Source organism: Netta rufina, assembly GCF_964035555.1.
Source record: "Netta rufina genome assembly, chromosome: 24".
Lineage (NCBI taxonomy): Eukaryota > Metazoa > Chordata > Aves > Anseriformes > Anatidae > Netta > Netta rufina.
Genome location: NC_140148.1, coordinates 5,214,856 through 5,235,835, shown reverse-complemented (window position 1 = coordinate 5,235,835; position 20,980 = coordinate 5,214,856). Strand labels below are relative to the sequence as shown.

Genomic DNA, 20,980 nt, shown 5'->3' with positions numbered 1-20,980 from the left:
GCCTCAAGCACTGCAGTGGAGCCCTGCAGGGTTGTTGTTTTCCTGCAGCTGCCACCGGTGTGCAGCACTGCAGTGGGATGGGGGTCAGCGGGGGAATGGGGTGCTCTGACCCCAGCATTGCTGGCTGGTTCTCGCTTTCTCCTTGGTTCTGGAGTACCTCCCACAGGAAAGTTTTGGGCAGCTGTGTGTGTTAATGCTTCTCCTTGCACCTCAGCTGGTCTGGCAGCAGCCTGCAGGTGGTACAAGTTCCTTTTCTCATGTTCCAAAACTGGGCAAGGCAAACTGCAACTTGCTACTGAACCTTTACTTAGATGTGGACAGAAAGCTGAATCACAGAATTTCTAGGTTGGAAGAGACCTCAAGATCACCGAGTCCAACCTCTGACCTAACACTAACAAGTCCTCCACTAAACCATATCCCTAAGCTCTACATCTAAACGTTTTTTATTAAAGACCTCCAGGGATGGTGACTCCACCACTTTCCTGGGCAGCCTGTTCCAATGCCTCACAACCCTTTAGGTAACGAAGTTCTTCCTAACATCTAACCTAAAACTCCCCTGGTGCAACTTAAGCCCATTCCCCCTCGTCCTGTCACCAGTCACGTGGGAGAACAGACCAACCCCCACCTCGCTACAGCCTCCTTTAAGGTATCTGTAAAGAGCAATAAGGTCACCCCTGAGCCTCCTTTTCTCCAGGCTGAACAAGCCCAGCTCCCACCGCCACTCCTGGTAGGACTTGTTCTCCAGGCCCCTCACCAGCTTCGTCGCCCTTCTCTGGACTCGCTCGAGCACCACCATGTCCTTCTTGTAGCGAGGGGCCCAAAACTGAACACAGGACTCGAGGTGCGGCCTCACCAGAGTCAAGTACAAGGGGACAGTCACTTCCCTAGAAGCCTGGAGCTGTCCATCTGTATGGCTGCTGGTACACCAGAGCCTGCTACATGTCTTTTTTTTTTTCAACCTTTGCTTATAAAGGTTAAGAGAAAACAGCCCGTGTTACCCTACTTGTTACTGGACCTGACACCCATGTGCCTGTTACTGGTTCAGTCTGTCCTTTCAAAGAACAAAAAAATGAGCGGCACGTCACCCATCAAATCACATACACGTTCACTAGCCACTTGTATGGCTTTCGGAGGAGACTGCTTCCAAGCACACCACATCAGCAACCTCTCACAATGGGTGGCTCACCTCTGCTGACATCATTTGCACTGCAGCCGCAGGGTATTGGTATAAATATGCGATGTCTGGCAGGTGGGTCAGGACAGTGTTCCTGGCAGCACACCCAGCAGCACCTACAGTTACAGCCCCTCCTGTGCCCACAGAGAAGGGCCTATATTTAAGCAAGGCACCTTTTGCTGTCAGGGAAGCAGCAGCAAGGGAGGCACCCAGCCTCACGCACCCAGCAGAACTCCAGGGCCACAGTGGCAGAGACCCCCTGCTAGCCTGAAGCACTTCCGCACGGCAGCTGACCAGCATTCGGAGCTGGAAGACTAAGAGCATGGTGAAGTCTTGTGTGTGCACACAGATGTGTCAATCAACAGGACCTGAGGAACAAGTTCTGCTTTGGCCATTGGCCCACTTCAGCAGTTAATGCTTCCCAGCTTGTGATGTTACAGGTCATCCTTTAAGCTGCAAAGCTATTACCAAATGTCAATAAATTTTGGTGTTGATTCAGAGCGCTGATCGCTGATGTTAGGCTAATATTCTGGAGTGTGTTACTGCAGACCCATGAGTCCCTGCTTAGGAAGTTCCTAATCTAAAAAATTGTCATTTTACTTTCCTTGTCCTGGCACCAAGACCAAGAAATTTAGAACAGAACTCCAGACACACTCCTGAGATTTCTATTGCAGATACTGAAATTATTGCACAAGCTTTGTCTGACAGTACAGAGCTTGCAACCAAGAAAATAGAGGAAAAAAAATATATATATATACATGTATACACACACCACTTCGGATTCACTGCACTAATTTTGCCTTAGTTTGTCTAAAGTCACAGTCATTTCCTCTATTAGCATCAAGAGAGTAATTTCAGTATTACCACTGCTTGGTAACTCTTATTTCAATAACTAACTGAAAATTACAATCGCCATTAATGGAGAATGTTTTAGGAACTGACACTATGAAGAAAAACACAGAACAAATGCTCTTCAACAAAAGCTAATTTATTTCTTACCAGACAGACTACATTCAGTACAGTACTGTTTTTAACATTAACATGTCCTAGGTTAAACTTAACAAATCTTAATGCAGTGACTTGTGGTATCAAGATGTACTTTGTCCTCCTGCCCCAATAAAATCACTCTGGCAGTACTTTTGGTCATATCAGTGATCAAAACGGTTACTCTACTTTCTCCTGCATTCTCATTCAGTTTCTTTCTCACATCATCTAATGACAATTTATGTGGTGTCGTTACACCTTTTACGTATCAGGATTTCTAGAAGTAGGAAGAACACAGACATTTCAAATATCTGGGTATCTAGGCAAGCATAGCTGAATAAATTTAATCCAGACATTATAAACGCGATGCTCGAAGTGTTAAAACCCCTTATCTCCTGAGCCACATAATAACAACACTTTGTATCAATGAATAAGTTATTTATATTCCATACAAAGAGATTGAGATAAGATACGTAGATAAACACCAAGTATTAATAGCTGTCAAAAATACAGATGTAAACTAAGATATCTAAAATACGACAATCAAATCACAAACCAAACTAGTGAAAGACTAACTTCAAAAAAAAAAAAGATTTCAGAACATTGTGATACCCTCTTTTCAAAGTTTAAAGTGAAGGTATTAAAAACAACACTCATTATTTCAGCTGTTGTACAGCTTTCTAGAGGTTAATACTGTGTGCATGTCATATTTTGATTATGTTTAAATACTTTAAAAGAGGTTCTTTTTTTTTTTTTTTTTTCCCCAAGAGCATGCCCAAATGATTTGAACACATTCACTAAATTGCATGGTTTCACAACAGCAATTTTATCATCATTAATTTAGTAGAACCTGGTGCATTTCCTTTCACAAACTTAGATTCTAAAATCTCAAATTCATAAATATTAATATTTTAAATATTTAATTTTACATGAATATTGGGTACTTTTAGCATTTTCTTCCTGTTTCCAGGTATTAGTTTGATAAGGAAAACATTTTTACATCACAATCTTGTCTGATACTGGCTGGACACCACAGTAGACTACAGTCTTTAAGACTCATTATTTTAAAACCTACTTACTAAAGCAAAACTAAATGAACTTAACGGAAGAATTTTATACCAGGGCTCACCTGTAAAAGTTAAATAATATCTTAGCTGTTAGTTGTTTAGCGAGTCTGATTGTTTTAAATTAACGCATCAGTTTTTACATTCATCAGGCTTTACTACATCCTGATGCTGCCTGTAATGTTGACAGTTTAAGCAGAACTTGAGAGCCCTTAAGAAAATTCAACTTCTCATCAAGGTAGAGATTTAAATATTAATATTAGTTGTTTGAACTTCAGAAATAATTAGGAAGATTTAATGTATCATCTCTTCACACATACACACTGCAAAGTTTACTTCTGTATGCAACTGATACTTCATTAGTGCTTGCTTATTTCAGCCCTCTGATTTAGGATGCCACAGTCGTTCAGATTTTCACACACTTTTTCTTCAGGTTGTACTATCTCCTGCAGAGCTTTCTCCGTAACTACTTGTCCAGCTGAAGGTTTAGGTAGGGTCATCTGGAGCGCGCACCAGAGAGTTGTACGTGCTTTCCGTGTTGCTACACTCATCTCTTTAATTGCCAGAGCAAGTGCAAAAACATCTGTGAGGGTGAAAGGTATTTTAATCTTTATTACAGAGTTAATTCAGCAAGCATTACTGGAATTAATTCACCCTGGTGCTGATAAAAAGAGCAATACCTTTTAGGCCCTTTTTTTTAGTCTCATTTTGTGTCTTTTCCTTTAGGCCCCAATAAAAGGTATATGGAATTTAGGTACTTATTTTGTCGAAATTCCTACTTAGCTCTCATCTGTTATTAAGAGCACCTAAAGCCTTGCAATCACCTCAGTGTTTGGAAGTATTCCATGTACACACACACTGAAGGCTTCCTCCCCAAGCTCATTGCTGATTACTCACAGTGACCTCTTCAGATTAATACAGAATCACAGAATTTTCTAGGTTGGAAGAGACCTCAAGGTCATCGAGTCCAACCTCCAACCTAACGCTAACAGCCCTCCACTAAACCATATCCCTAAGCTCTACATCTAAGCGTCTTTTGAAGACTTCCAGGGATGGTGACTCCACCACTTCCCTGGGCAGCCTGTTCCAATGATACACTGGATCCTTTGCCCATCTTGCCTAATATCTCAGGCAAGACAACTGAAGGGATAGCTCATTTACAGCATTTTATTAGAGCATACAGATTATGTTCGACAAAAAAGTGACAAAACCCACCACTTTAAGATAAAACGAAGCAGAGGTGATGCAGTGGTCCATCTATATAACAGCTCAACACTTAAAACAATCATTTAACACGTAGATAATTCTTTGATTTCAATTCCAGCCTCTGTGAGGAAACAAATTTAATACCCTCTTCTAGGCACTGTAATTTTCACTCAGAACTTGCATGTTATTTTGAGATAGGGGCACACTCCAGTTAGAGCTGGTTAACACCCCATTGCATATTGGACTGCACAGAAAGCATGTGAGTACTTGCCCACACTTCCATGGGGCTTGGAAGAAGTGGAAGACGAAGATTTAAGATCTGCTCCTCCAAGCACTGATGCTCAGTAAGCATGACTGAAGTTTCATTCTACTGCAAAAAGCTGGCACATACCTTCAACTAATATTTTTGGATGCACTGTTCTAGGTGAAAGTATCTCTCTCCTGGAGATATGAGGGGTACCTCAGAAAAGGACAGGAAATAAAGGCTTAACTTCACTTCCTCACCAGCTCATCTGGCTCTCGCTCAATGGGCTGATTTCTGTGAAACCCATTCTGAGATATCTTCTGCACTGTGACCACTGATTCCTATATAGTTAACGCTATAAGTAGCTGGAAGGAGTGATACAAGAAAGTTGATGTAGGTAACTATGAAGAATCACAGATGAAATACACTTGTCCAACACAAATGTCAGTCACCTGAAGAACTCTGAAAGGATAGCTCTGGAGAAATTAAGGACAGAATACAGAGTGGGAGGATTTTATGACTGACTTTTGAATTTTCAGAATTCCAACTTTTCACACCAAACTTCGTAAAATCAAGAACAGACCACAGGAATGGTAACATCTGGACTGCCTAGAAGAAGCTAAGAAACAAGTGACACTCAGATAAACGTGTATCTCAAAGCAGTAAGATAGTAAGGTGTTTGATCACTACCACGTAAGAAGGGAAAATCCCAGAGGAATAAGGAAGAGTTGTTTTAAAGTCTTTAGCTGAAAGCAGTGTCAGAGTTACAGACATTAAAAGGTCTTTCCCCCCCTTAAAAAACAAACAAAACAAACAACAAAAAAACCCAACCTGTAACATCTAGATTCTTCTGAGAGATCTTGAACATTGCATCTAGGGCAATCTCAAAACAGAGGTATGGTCACAGATGGCTCTGGATGCTGCACTGAAAGGTTTGATGGGTGTTCTGGGTGACAGATGGCACTCCGTATAAACCCTTTTCTCATCACCACTTCTTCCAGAACTTCATTTGTTAAGTGGTCATGAACATTTACAAACAACTGCCAGATAGCTTGTACAGTTCTGCAACTCTAGTGTGTAAAAGCAGAATTTTTCAGACTCATGTTGTGCATGAAGGGGCAGATAAGAGGCAGCTCAGCTCCACCTGCTTCCCACTGAAGTAAATATGTGTTGCAACAAAAGTGAAGTAGCTGGGAGAAGAAAATACTATTGTTTGTCCTAGAATACTGGACACAATAGGCAGGTTCTGCCTTGTAAGATACTTCATATCCTATCAGATGGAATAGAAAGGTGCAGTGGAAACAGGGTTGAGCTGGAGGACACCTTTTCTCAAGCAAAACAAACCTCACATAGCAAGAAAGTTCTGCCAAAGAGAGGAGATGCACAGCTTCAAGTGTTTTCCTCAAGGCTTTCCCAGACATGCAACAAATGCAGTTACTAGATTGAATATTCTACTGTCTGAAAGTCTCCCCAGTTGCCATAACAAGCTAACATGTTAGAGACAGTCAGCAGGGAAGAGAGGTAGGCACGGAAATTGCGACCCATCTAGTTCAGTCCTCAGGTCCCACTGTACAAACCCCACTTCTTCTTCTACTGGGGAACTGATCTTGAGGACATCTTGTCTTTGCCAGTCTACTCGGTTCCAAAGAGGTCACTGATCTGGTTGAGGAGTCAACACCAACAACTTGAATGGGCTTAACAAAAAAAGTGACATGACCTTCAAGGTAAAGAGAGATGAGGACGATTGTGAAGAGGCGGAAAGGGGAACTGCTGTAGTGTAATCCTGAGAATTGCAGAACTGCATGATGGGACACACAAAAGGCATAAAGTAATCCAGATAATTCAGTTTGGAAAGCGAGTCAGGAAATGAACGGTGCAGTCACAGAAATGTAGCAAAGTTCCAATACAAGGCCATAAAGCAGAGTATTACAGGTGGCAGGACTTTAACCTGACACACCTTGGGAACAATGACAGAAGAGAAGCTGCCATTCTGCCTGTGTACTAGCAGAAGATTAAGCTGAATATTCTGTGCATTTTGGATGCCATTAAGAATAAAAACATTCTGACCAATGTGTCATTGTATATTCATCCAAAATATTACTTGCATTTTATGTCAATCTATGACAGAAATACTTAAAGAGGGAATCCATTCATAACTCTAGGCCATCTTGGTCTCTTCACAGATTCAACATTCAGATACCAAGTTGTACGCAGAAACACAAACAGGACTAGAAGGGTGATGGTAACAGGACTATGAAGGACTGGAAGAAGAAAGAGGCAATAGCTTAGTATCATCTCCAATGCCAAGCTGCATTACATAAAAAACCCACTGTCTTTTATTAGTTGCTAGTTTATTAGTCAAATAAATGCAATCAAAATTTATTTAAACGATTTGCCTCTAAAACCCAATGTTTTACCGTGTCCTCTCAAAACCATCATTTAGAAAGCATAGTCTGCCTCTCTCAAAGCTGAAAAATAATTTAAGATTGTAATTTATTTTAAAATGAAATAAAACTGTAAGATAAAAACCTTTACAAATTTTAATACAGACTTGCAACACTTGTGGAATTTTTCAGTTGCCTTATCGATGTAAGCATAGTTATACCTCTGTCATCTTGGCATCTGGGAGCTCCTTGCCTCTGTCGATTCGAAGCATTTACAATTTCATCTTTTCTACGTGACTGCACTACGTGAATTACCTCCAGGTGTTTATCAAGAGCAGTAGAAATGTTAGCATGAAGAGGAGAACTGCGAAGGCGCTCCATTTTTCCCAGCAAAGTCACAACCTAATGAACATTTCACACGTTACAAGAGTTCATGCTGTACTCACCAAGACTTACATGAAAATTAACCAGAGTAGGAAGAAAAGGTTAACAATAACCATTATTTTCCTTTGAGAACAGTTCATAAAGTTATAATTGAAGTAGTTAAACTCTTACCTGGGATTTTTTCTTCTCCAAAAACAAAGCTGTAAAATACATGGGTGTGCACATGATAACAGCAAAACCTACAATAACCAAGTATTAGGACACCTGCTTACTCGTTAATAATGGATATATTCAACTTTGAGACAAATTTGCAATGGGAGGTGGTTCCATGAAACATGCCCTCTTCTAAAACAAGATCACCATGGCCCTACTTTCTGTCAGCAATGCTGCAGCTACCTGGGTGAACACCAGTCCCACCAAGACTGGCCAGTTTTCACCCAGATGATCTCCTTGCGGCAGTGTAAACCAAACGGCAACACGGGAGAGCAGCAGTCCCAATTCCGACTGGCTAAAGCCAGATGTGGAACCACTAACTGAAGATGGGCCTTCAACACTAAAGGAGTTCTCTCAGAGAATACCAAGCAAAAACATCCAAGAATCATTGTTTTTTTTTCAGTCAGTTAAAAACCTGCATCTCTGCTGTCTTGTTTACCTTACAACAGTCACATTAGTATGAATTTTCCCTGGGTGAGTGGTTCACAGACCTCTGCAGAACCTGGTTTGCAGAAACGAACACAGAATTCCAAAACTGTAATGCTTACAGGACAATGGCTACACTTGATGATCTATAAAGAAATCTGATGATTAATGGTCATCCACAGGTTAAAAAATTACCAGGGGCTTGGAGCACAGTGCAAAGCCAAGTTCTTGATGTTTCCTCGCAAAAAGACTGTAGGCTTTTCTAAGAAAAGGACAAGCCCTGAGTTTGTAAGATGTAACAGTGGGAAACAAAAGCATTTGAACCAGGACAATTTGTCCAACCTGCCCCAAGTACCCTCAGAACAGACTGTTGGCAAGACAATTATTTTGACAACAGCATCCACAATAGCAGCTAGGGCAGCCTCCTCCTTGCCACCAGGCTCAGGAGTGAGCATTTGGGAAGAAGCAAGGTCCCACTGCCAGAACAGTCCTGCTCTCCCTTAGGTCATGTGAAAGCCTTGAAAAAACATAGGCAGAAATAATTTTTGTGAGTTACTGTGACAGCAGCAACCAGTAAACTCAAAAAGTGATGATCTACGTTAAAAAAAAAAAAAAAAAAGTGCGAAGGAAGCAAGGAGAACTTCGCATAAACAGCTGAGGAATCAGTGACTAGGAAAGGAAACAGAAGTTAAGACTCTTTGAAAATCACTAGAATTGTTTCTGAAGAAAAAGACAAATCTTAAGGAGTGGAATAGCAGGATTATATAAGCAAGTGAAATGACATAAGATGATGCTGACAGTCATTTCCCAGTCTCGCTTAGAGTAGTTGATGGTTGGATTTGATGATCTTGAAAGTCTTTCAGGCTAAATGATTCCATGTGCTACTCTTACGTCCAGATCCACAGGAGGAGTTTGGTTCTGCAAGACTCATTTTTCAGGTACCACAATCTTTTCTAACAGGATCACAGTGGCAAGTTAAATGTCTCCATTCTTTATGCTATGCCTGCATACCACGTGTCTAAAATCAAAGTCCACAAAATCATCAAAACTGGGCTGCCCCAGCAACCCAAGGGGAACCACTGAAGGCTCAAATGCTCCAATTCCCACCCCCTCACGTTTTTCAGTTTCTTCTGAACTCCAAAGAGAAATTTGCTCCCACTCGCGCCTCAGAGGCATTTCTTAAGCCTGCCCTCCCTTGTAAAGCACAACCAATACCCTTTGACTGTCACAGGGCTTGCTGAATAATTCATATCCTCATGTGGGAACAGCAGAAAGCCAGCAGCAATGTTGAGGCTGACCACTGGAGTGGCATGCTTGCAGGGAAACAGCGGAAACAGCCAGCACCGCACTGACCCTACAGCTCAGAGGTGAGAACACACCATGGAGTAAGGACTGAAGTTTCAGGCCCAGCTTCGATGCCTGTTCGTCACAAAACAACATCTGTGCATCAGGGACTATGACGCTTTACCAAGCCCATACAGACAACCTCACGACTAGAAACAACTTCATATTTACTCTCTCTGGCAAAAATAATTGTTAGCCCAGAACAGAGAGGCTTCACCAGGAAAGACTGAAGGTCCAGGCTCCAAGTATCCCCTAGCAGGATGGCATTCTCCAGTTACAAAAGAGCTGTAGATTTACATTTCCCCAGGCACAAAGGAGATGAGAGTCTGTAGAGAGTTGATTCTGGTTTAAAGTGTTTTTAATAGCTACTGATGGCACAGTGAAGAAAGCTATTGTCACTTCTTCTACAGCTATTGTTCTGGAACTGAGAGCAACTGCAAGTGGAAATCTCAAATGAGAAATGCAAAGTCTGTGACCACCAAGAGGATTTAACTGGATGCTCCACACTCTGAAGAGCTAATCCCAGATCCAGCCAACTTGAACCTTTGTGCCAATGTTTCTCTTTGGCTGTCACTCAGCTTTTTGATGTTAGAAACCAAGTTAAACAGCCCTACTGTGCTTTCAAGCATCCTTGAAACTACTTTTCAGCTGCCATCTACCAAGCATTTGTGGCTCTTCACCATGAAGTTTGGTTCCTCAAATGGCTGGACAAGATTAAGTCCTATTTTAGACAAAATCTTACAATAGTAGGACAGGGACAGGCAAGCCTTCTCAAATTCAGGAGGTAACTTCCAAACACTGCTCTTTTGGGGTTCACAAAACAGTAGTTTAAAACGTGTCCACTAAGACTTCAGCCTATCAACACATCTTGTACTATTCTCGCTACTCAGACATATGAACAAAACCAGGCGGTTGCAGAAGACTGATTTCAGCAGGCTGTGAGCAAACACAGTTCCGTGGCTTATTTTTACCTGTGCAAGACTGGTGAGACTGCACCTTAGCACCACTGCCTCTGCAGCAGCTGAGCTCAGTCGCACTGGTTCCTCCAAAAACCAGCATTTTTCAGAACAGCCACCACCTTTAATCTCATGTCCCTTAGCAAGGACGAGCTGCAGTGTCTCTGCTTTCGGCACACACTTCTCTTCCTCCTGCAGCACGGGCAGCCTGGCTCTGGCCTCTCTGCCTCAGAACAGCTGGATCAGGCCATCTCTGTTCTGTTGGCAGCACAGATTGGCGCTGCGTGTGTTTGTCTCCTCCCTCTGGTCTCCCTCGCAGAATTCTGCGCAGGCTGCTGCCTCAGAAAGCAGCACGACGTTGCACACTGGCACCATCGTTTGGCCACAGAGCCACACGCAGCCCAAACAACACCAGTCTCGTTTACAGGTTGTGGCTGTTTGGCTTAAGAAGCAAATGAATGATGTAGAAATTCAGTCTAAAGTTGCATCAAATAAACACTCTGCAGTAACAAATACACAAGACTCTTAAGCAAATATGTCGTAATGTCTTATAAATGTTAATAAACACCTGCTTTTTAGTGTGTACAAATCCACAAAGAACGTTTCTCTGCTGAGCAGGGGCAAAAGAGGTGTTCAAAACAGAAGAGCTCAAAATGCAGGCACATCTCAGAGCTGTGCAAGCAGCTTGGCTAGATTAGACTGATTACTGGCATGGCATGCACGCTTTTGAAATAGAAAACACACCTGGCATGTACATAGGTAAACGTGTGCCTCCGCTACTCAGTGGGTCTCTGCTAACAGAGCACAGAACCTGGAGCTGTAAAAATTCTAGCTGTGCCTGCTGAAGTATTATTCCCTGCACAGCCTTTAAGAACAAAGCTATTTGGAGATAAGCTGCTCTGATAAATTTACATATCTTATGCTGTACTCTAAGATCCATGTGATAAATACAGTTTTTTTATAATCTTTCTACAACTCACTCTGGCTTGTTCACGTAGCTGATCCACAATTAAGCGATCAACTCTTGATGGGTTTGATGTCAGCCTTGGAATTGGGGTGTTGTTAGTACTGGAAACTTTTTTCCCTGGGTAATTCTTAGCAAGAGCTGATTCAGTCTGCAGGAAAACAAAAGATAACTCCCTAAGAATGTAAGTTGTGCGGTGTGCTTTATTATAGAAGCAAGAAGTGTAAGATGCACAATATTTTTTCCCTGGGGTTTTGGATTTTCTGAAGTAGATAATGCAGATTCAGACACCTGGGATTTAACCATTTTGTATGACAATCACCTGCATTAAACGAACAACCAGTTTACTCAAAGCAGTTCAAATAGAGTAATTATGGAAAGATAAAGCGTGGCGTATATGTGGCATGCAGAAGTGCCACGTCTTCTCACTTCAATTACAGCCTGCATCCTTTTTTTTTTTTTCTGTAAATAGTATGGAGGCAAGCAAAAAATACAAGGCAAAAAAAAATGGGCAAACGGGTATAGACCTCATCCAAAAAAAAAAAAAAATAATTGCCTAAGTCAGCAATTAAGATTTTGTAGTTTCATCAAATTGCACAAAATATAGGCTTTTTTGTTGTTGTTGCCGCTTTATGTCAAATCAAATATTACTTACCTGTAAGAAAATTACTTTGAAAACTGACCGTAAAATTTCAAATTTCAATCTCATTCAGTCCAGTACTACGTTACTCTCAGACACCTGTAACAACAGAGACCTAACTAAATCTGTTTTAAAGTTGCCTTTCTTAGATAGTTTGGTGGTGGTCCAGGCAAGGCTGCAGCTTCATTTTCTCAAACATCAACCCTATTTCCCTCTAACTACTCTATTAAAAGCAACAATTGGCTTTTGTCACAAACTGCTTTGCAAAAATCTACATTACATCCCCATTAAATTTATTTTGTTGGACTGGGAAAACAGTCCCAGTAGTTCCACAGAGAAGCTAACAACCAAATGACCAGCCCCCAATACTCCCTGGTTACATTTGGTCACAATTCCCTCAGAGAACATGATGGTTCCAGCTTGATTCTGAATTTCCATACCACCGAAGCTGAAGAAATTAAGCTAGCTTATACATTTAACAATGGGAGCCCGAGGCACTTAGACTGATTGCCAAAAAGGGCAACTGCTTTACATAGGGAAACTGCTTCCTACAGAATTGTCTGAAGCTTTTTAGTTTAAGTGTTTTAATGTTACTGTTTCTTCAGTTTCTGGGAAAAAAATATCACGACACTTCCCCACAATATATGTTAGGTTTTAAACATCAGGGAAACAGAAAAGTGAGAAGAACACCTTGAAAGAGCTGTGATTCTTGAAAGGATTGATGTTTAGTCCTAATTCAAAATAGAATTGATGTATTTGCCTTGCAAGTTTCCAGATGCATTGTTTCTTGTGCTAGAGTGTATTTTTTTCCGTCATACAACAAACCTTTCCCTGAACCCCAAACAGAAACTGAAAATGCCACCAAATTCCTGCTCTAAGTGTAACATGCAGTACAACATTGGGTATGCTCCAAAGCAGGCTATAAACCTTCGAAACTTCTGTATTCACTCTCTGATATATATGGAAGCAAAATCTTTAAGTGTTTCAACTCATACCCATGTTCTCTAACGGGTCTGACCTTTGAGTGTGATGAGATCTTAATTAAATCTGTGCTATGGCATATTAATATACATTTTTTTTCTTTACCTTCTTTCTTTCTTTTTCCAAAGCTCTCCACTGTTCATAACACTCTTCTAGTCTAAGATGGAGCTCGCTGGCAGGTCCACTACGGGTTTTAACTTGCCTTTGAAATCCAAATGCTGGTACAAAACCAGAAAAAGAGCCATCACCATACATCATATCATTAAAGTAAGGATAGAAGCGATTTAAATCATCACAGGAGAACAAGTCATAGGACTCCATCAGAGGGACAACTGAATGGCCAAATGGACGAGCGGATCTCAAAGGGAATGTGCTTGAACCAAGCTGCGGATTACGTCTCAAGTCACCCATCATGCAATTATTGGGAAAGCTGGAGGCCTGTAGGCGAGTCACATGGTTGATGGCATTACTGTCTCCGCTTCCCTGCCTGAGACTAAACTGTCCCTGAGACTCCACTGGATCTTGGTACATGTTCTGCAACAAACCGTCTGCGTGTTTTTGTCCTTCCAGATCGTAATGTCCACTCTGTGTCTTCAACTGAAAACAGTGTTTGTTCAGATTTTCAATGATCCCAAACTGCTGAGCTGAGTAATTTTCACAGAATCCATTTGGCTGCTTTAATCTCTTGTCACTCAGATAGTCAATGAGATTATCTTCTCCAGACTTAACCAGTGCCTCCATATAAGAAGCAGACTGTGCTCGTTCTGAAGGGTTATAACGAAAATCAAGACTTGAAAAAAATGAAGGATTATCTTGACAGTACTTATGAAATAAATTACTATTTAAAGGGAGGTTTGAAGATGATAACGGGAAAGAATCATTAGGATGACTGAAATGCTTTGGAAAAGTAGATAAATGATTATTCAGTTTCACCAAAGGACTTGGGCTCTGAAATGGGACAGAAGCAGTGCTTTTACTTTGAATGTTCATCCAAGTTGGCCTTACATTAGTACCTGCTGAAGTGTTTGCTGAGTTTGGTAGTAAAGGAATTGATTTACAGTATTCAGAATTCTGAAGATCAGACTTGGAAAACTGCTGCTTATCTACACCATTTGCACAGTCGCTATTTCCTGGACAAGCTGTAAGAGATTTTAGTCCATAGTCAAATTTTTGTCCCAGATCAGTGCAGAATGAAGGCTCATTAGAAAATTGTTTTTCTGATAGAAGTCCTGCAGCCTTGGGAAATGTAAAGTTTTGCTGATCTGGAATTGTATCTTCTATTTTTTTCTGAGTACCCGATTTAACTTGAAATAATTTAGTATAGGGTTCTGTGTCCAGAGACGATGCCTCAGTTGTTCCATTTACTAACTTCTTGTTTTCTTGGAGGCTACAATTGGTGCTCTTGTTAGGCTTTGCTTTACCAGAATGAGAATACTCAGTATATCTACTATAATCCATACTTTCGTTGTATCTGTGAAACTGTGGAAGAAGTGTTTCTGCCCGCTTTTGGTGCAACTGCACATCTGCTCCTTTGGGACAGACCTTCTCTCTTCCGTAGGAGTAAGCATCAGCTCCTGAGTCTTTAATTACTTCTAAATACCCCACTTGAGGTGTAAAGGTGTTCTTTATATATGGATAGTTCTGATATATAGGTGTTGTCTTAATATTCTCACTAGTCTGCATATTGCAACAGTTAACATGCTCATTTTTAGGAGAGTATAACCATTGCTCTTCAAGGTCTATACCAGTAAACCCGTGATAACATTCATCTACTTTTTGTTGTGATGCAAGATTACCACTTTGCAAGTACTGTTTTTCAGCAGCAGATGTGGATTCACTACCATAAAAACCTTGTTGCGAAACAGCTGCAACAACTGGTCTTTTAGTTTCTGACAAGTCATGGTGGTCTGCAATTCTGGTTGCATTCATGGGCCAAACTGACTTTAAGCTGGAAGAGCAACTCCTTGAAAAACAAGAAATACACGGTTAGATTCTGTCCGTAGTGCTCCTCTTCCATTCCCAAATGCAGGAAAAAGCTTAAGCATCCAATTCTCCCCCAACCATTTCTCTTAATTGATTAAAGGATCTCTTTCTCCAACTTCTATCTACTCCTGTAACCTGCTCGGCTTCCTGTACCTGGACTAGACGGCTAATTCTGGCTTGCCTAAACCAACCCATAGACTTTGGGAGCTATGTACAATGCCTTCAAGCCTCAAGTGATGCATACATACCAAATATGTCCAACCAATTCTTTCCAAGTATTTACTATGCATTATCTCCAACATATTCCTGGTGGATAAACAGGTTAAGATTATCATACTGCTCAAAATACCCACAAGCCTTCAAAGCCACGACTGAGTTCTCCAGACAAAATGCTTCTGTGTATCATCTTGCTTATTGCTTCAGAATCTCTTGTGTTTCACACTGGCTTACGCTGCTTCTTACAGGTAAATCAACTCACTAAAAATAGGTTTCTCAGCAAATTTCCTTTCCTTCCACTAATTACCATGGATTAACACAGGAACAAACACAATGTGTCAAGGAAAGCTGTAAACAGGCTAAGTGAAAAATGGAACAGTAGCTGGTTCCAGCCGAATTTGGCAGTACTGAGAACAGAAATCCAGTCAAAACTGGCTAAAGCAAAGGAATTACCAGGTACATACTTTGATCAAGAATGACTCTCTCTAAAGTTTTCCTTCACTTCAGCAACATAACTCAGCAAACATAGAGAAACCAGTAGAGCAGTTTGGGGAAGACAGGAAGGAAGAATGGTGCCTGCCTTGGGAACCAGGTTTCCTTTCTTATCTCTTAGATCTAGAAAGCTCAGATTCAGAAAGAAATGGGACCTGAATTGTTCTGTGTCAAGTTATCGTAACTACCTAATGGTTTCTTCCAGCATTAGAACATCAGCATAATCAATGACATTTAGATATATAAATATTGCTTAAGTGGCACATCCATAAAGAAATACTCTTCCCTCCTGCCAATTCAAGAGTGTGAAAGAATACTGTTTCTATTTTTGTGTATTCTTTCTATGACTTGAAATCAATTAATAAAGAACCTAAAGCCTGAACCCTATCTTGATCTAAAAAATTAAGCCAAGGTATATGCTCAAGGAGATTTATTTTAATACAGCATTTCTAGGAGGCTCATTAAGAACTTATTTTAAAACTTCTAATAAAAGAGTTCCATAAATACCAGAAAGCCAAAAGCTACTAAACTAATATCACAAGTAAAATACTAGAAGATTAGGGTGAAGGAGGGGAAGTTGTGAAGAGTATGAGGACTTGCTTGCCAGCAGCTGACATGAAGATGACAAATAGAAAGCAGATGCAGAACAGTGAGGGTAGTTTTTGTCAGAGAAAGTGAATGACAATAGTGCTCTCACGGCAACCTACTCACCCCTCAGCACAATATGGCTGCGATTTATCTTGTTCTTCCAAGATGTTAGACACTAGACCATATAAATCTGTTTCACTGCCATAATCATTCCTTTCAGTCTGAATTCTGAGAACAAATTGCATATAAATTGAAATAATTACTTTGTTTTAAATATTTCATTAGATTTAAATCACACAAAACAACAAAAAAATCTATTCATTCAACACAAATGATCTCTGTCAAACTGCCTACCTGGACTTCACATTAATCTGGGAAGCGGCAGACTGCTTATTGTCATCTCCATACACAGACCACGGTGCATATAGAAGGGAAGGGTCCGCAGGTGCAGAGTATTCTGATGTTGAAATGGAAGAACTGTAGGTCCGAGGTAGGTCTACATTTTCTTCATTCTGCATTTTATATACAATAAAAGCATTAATTTCAATATTAAACACTTTTTATAAATATTAAATCAAATTGTCATTTCATCATTCTACCAGGTTGTACGTGAGTTTACCCCTGGGGTAACCAGATCATGAGAAAAAAACACAAACCACATGGTTGTAGTGTTATGTCAAAAAGTAACTTCTGCTCCTGGCTACTGCTCAGTGCAGATAACAATAGAAGTAAAAATTCCAGGCCGTATCAGCCATAAACTTTATGGCTATGAAATGCAAAATGAAAAGAAATCTAATATACTTAACTATCATGGCGCTTCCTACTGGCCAGACTAATCCTCCTGCTCAACAGGCTGGTTTATGTGAATGCTTGGACTCTATGGCATGCCACTCAAATACCTGTTGCAAGATCTAAGCTTCTCCTTCTCAGTTTTCTTTAGAATAGTCATTTGTTCCTCACCTTGTTACAAATGTTTATGCTAACAGAAGAACAAAGCACACATCGAAACATTATCTTCCTCAACTTCACTACCCCTTCATCTCTCACATTGAGTAACACTTCATAATATCTCTCAATCTTTTTTTAAATGCTTCATTAGACACCCTCTAACCAAGTCCTAATCCCCTCCCTTCATCCTTACACTTTATTGTTTTTGACTTTAACTCTCAGTCACAATCTCTTGATTTTGCTCCTGTGACTTTCCATTTTTTTAATCCAGGTGAGCTCAGTACAAGCAACTTCAAAAACTGCTTTTTAGCTTCAGATGTCCCTTTACTCTAAACCCATTTCCCTCTGCTGGCTCTAAACACTCCACATTTCAGCATGCCAGCGGTTAACTCTTCCATGACTTATTCAGCTAAATTTAGCACATCTGCAGCTGAAGTCCTAATTTCTCCTGCCACACATTTTGCTCCGCAGTCTCTCTTGTTGGTTAATGCTACCTCTACACATTAATCAGCTTTCTACATAAATGCCTGTGTCTTCTGTCACTCTGCATCTAAAACCATGAAATGTTCAAATGGAACTCATCTGTTGTCCTTTCCCTCTTTCCAGTACTGTCAGCCCCATTTCTGTGATGTTTGGGATGAAACAGGGAGAGAAAGTGCAAAATAAACAAAGGTTTATGGGAAGTTCACGAACTATGAAAGTTGAGAGGGAGAGAAGGGGTAGAAGGCCCTATGGTATTTGCAGTTATTCTGTTATTCTCAAATTTGAATCTCTCTTAGGGGGAGTTTTCTTGGAATTCTGGGTGCAGTGGGGATGACAGGGAAGCTTTCAAAATCTATCCCAGCACAGCAGATAGTACCAGGCAAAATCTGAAAACAAAAGTGAGGCAGCAAAAGATGGGATACACAAGTGAACAGCCTTTATTGTGACTGTACTAAAAGAGTCACTGCCATTTCTGGTGCGCATCACTACCACAGACATGTAGTGTGAACAAATCAGGCACTGTAATTGGTGTTCTCCAGTATAAGAAAAAATATTAGAAATATTTTTGACTGTTTTGCTTACAAACAACAAAAACTCTTACAAAGATATAAAAAAAAAATATAATCAACTGAACCTGTGATTTGTAGCAACCATACAATGAGCCAGAGCCCGTCATTACACTACTGAATACATCAGTCAGCCTCCCGCCAGCTTCCGTGCTACTCCAGCAGCGACTGCCACCTCTGCATGCAACTTTAGGCTATGCAAGACAAGGGGGTAAAAACAAAGAGGTAGAAGGACATAATTAAACATAGACCTGAAAGTTGTAGATCTTATACCAACTTTAACTTCTCTAACATTTTCACTTACCTGTGCATTCTGCTCATCTGAGTCCTCAGCAAGTTAGCTCTACATAACGTCATTACAACACTTTCAGATTTACTCTTAGATCCAAGTTTGATCCAACAACCATAAGAAATTCACAAGGTGCTTAAAGACAGAGGAGGTGCAGGTGAAGAGGAAACCTGTGTTCTTCGCTGGGCTTCTGAACAGCAAGAGCAGACAGGTTGTTTGGCCATCTATGCACCATGAGACACCTCTCGTCTTTGGTGATTCTTTCATTGCTGCTCTTATTGGATATGTTGTGCTACATACACACACATACATGTATTTTCAGATTTCATGAGCTGTAATTTTACTGTAACGCACACACTGTGAGCTACTGGGGAAATGTGCCCCATTCTCTAACACAGGGAAACAACCTCCACCTAAGAACCGCCCCCACCACCGCCAAACTGGATGTGCTCAGAAAGAAGCAGCCAGCAGGAAAAGGCAATGAAAACACGAAAACCTTGGCTTTTTTTCCCTTTTTCAGAACACTAAGGTACACAATAAAAATTAAAGTTAAAATACAACTGATTAGCTAAAAAAACAACAAACAAACAAACAAACAAAAGAAAACAACAAAAAAAAAACAACAAAACTTAGCTCAGAAATGAAGTTATTTGCATACTATTAAAAATGTTACTGGAGCACCTAAAATCATAGGCTCATTTAGGTTAGAAAAGCCCTTCATGATCACCAAGCCTAACCACCAGCCTGCCCGGCTGAGACCCATCACTAAAACGTGTCTGTAAGTGCCACGTCCACACGTTTAAGAGACGTGTGAGACACGTTTAAGTGACAGGTTTAAATACCCCCAGGAACAGGGATGCCACCAGTCCATGGGCAGCCTGCTCAATGTCTCATCACCACTTCAGTGAAGAAGTTTGTCCTGACATCCACTCTAAACCTCCTCTGGCACAACTCGAGGCTGCTGCCTCGCATCCTAGCACTTATCGCCTGAGAAGAGACCGGCAGCCACCTCACTGCCACCTCCTGTCAGGAGCCACAGACGAGGCCTCCCCTCGGCCTCCTGCTCCAGACCAAGCAGCCCCTGCTCCCTCAGCTGCTCCTCACAATTCATTTTCCAGTCCCTTCACCAGCTTCATTGCTCGTCCCTGCATTTGTAACGCTTTCTACTTTCAGAAAATATACAAGTTTGACAGTGCTAACATTCCGAAATTATTTGGAATTAGCGCTCTTCTCTAAAATGTTTTATCTATAGGTCCATGAGAGGAAAACGCGGTCCAGCGTGAGCTTTTTTCTTGTTTACATCGCAATTACACCAATGTATTTTAATACATTGGTTTCTTCAGAACACACAAAACCAGAAACAATGTGAAAAAATGTGACTTTTTAATCCAAATTACGCCATGTTTTCTCCTCAGTAATCTCCTCATCCAGGAGGGTCACACAGCACTTACTGTGTACTTGGCACGGCGTGTGATCTCAGAGAACGAGGGCACACAGGGACACACGGACACGGGGAGCCCCTACGGACGGGTTACACCTCCCCATCCCCACCATCATTTTTCCCAAATAAATTTTTATACGGCTCTTTGGAGCTTGGCTTTGCAGCGCCTCATGCCAGTACTGGCAGCCTGCACCCCTCACAGGCGGTGCCCACGGCCAAGTCCCAGCAGTGAGGGCGCTGAGGGAAGCGGGCTGGTGACAGGAATCCCAGCGGGGCACAGCGCCTCGCCCTCCTCCAGTCCTGCTCCGTTACCGGCACCCCAATTTCCCCGCCTGGGTTCTGACAGGAAAAGTGCAGCGACCCGGCCTCCCGGGCCTCGCAGCCGGCTCCTCAGGCTCTCCCGGCCGCCCTGCAGCTCGCCTCACCTCCATGGGTGCCCAGGACGGCTCCTCCCGGCCCCCAGCGCTACCGGTCCCCGGCGCTGCCGCCCCCTCCCCGCCCCGCCATGGCGGCTGCCTGAGGCCTGAGGCGGCCGTTAGCCTCCGCCGGGGCAACCGCCGGCCCCGCCCCGCGCGCCCGACGCGATTGGCCGGCTCCAGAGGGAGCGGGCCAATGAGGAGCCGTTCTGGCGCCTCGCGCCTCCCCGCGCCGCGTGAGCGCGCCGCTTCTCCACGCGGCTGTTCGGGCGTCGAGAGTTACGGGGAAACGGGGCTGTATTCCGATTGGCTCCTGCCTGACAAGGAGTAGCCAATGAGAAATCAGCTCGCTCCATCCTCCCGCCCGTAGCGGCTGCCGGCCGGCCTATGAGGGCCCTCGAGGGAATTTTTCACCCGGAGACAGCGGCTGCGGTGTTGGGGCGGCCTCGCGCTGCCCCCCTGAGGCGCTGCCCCCCTGAGGCGCTGCCCCCCTGAGGCGCTGCCCCCCTCAGGCGCTGCCCCCCTCAGGCGCTGCCCCCCTCAGGCGCTGCCCCCCTCAGGCGCTGCCCGCGGCGGCTGCTGTGTGCCGGGCAC

General features: G+C 42.3%; 1 protein-coding gene across 1 annotated transcript; it reads right to left on the bottom strand.

Annotated features, from left to right (window-relative positions):
• Positions 1-3,581: 3,581 nt before the first annotated feature.
• Positions 3,582-20,401, bottom strand: MEIOC (meiosis specific with coiled-coil domain; the record flags this gene model as incomplete). Its single annotated transcript, XM_084301147.1, has 8 exons — positions 3,582-3,805; positions 7,278-7,458; positions 11,360-11,494; positions 13,070-14,927; positions 16,367-16,471; positions 16,598-16,755; positions 18,309-18,434; positions 20,396-20,401. 8 exons carry the CDS (start codon positions 20,399-20,401, stop codon positions 3,582-3,584), a joined length of 2,793 nt encoding a protein of 930 aa, XP_084157273.1.
• Between the last annotated feature and the right edge of the window lie 579 nt (positions 20,402-20,980).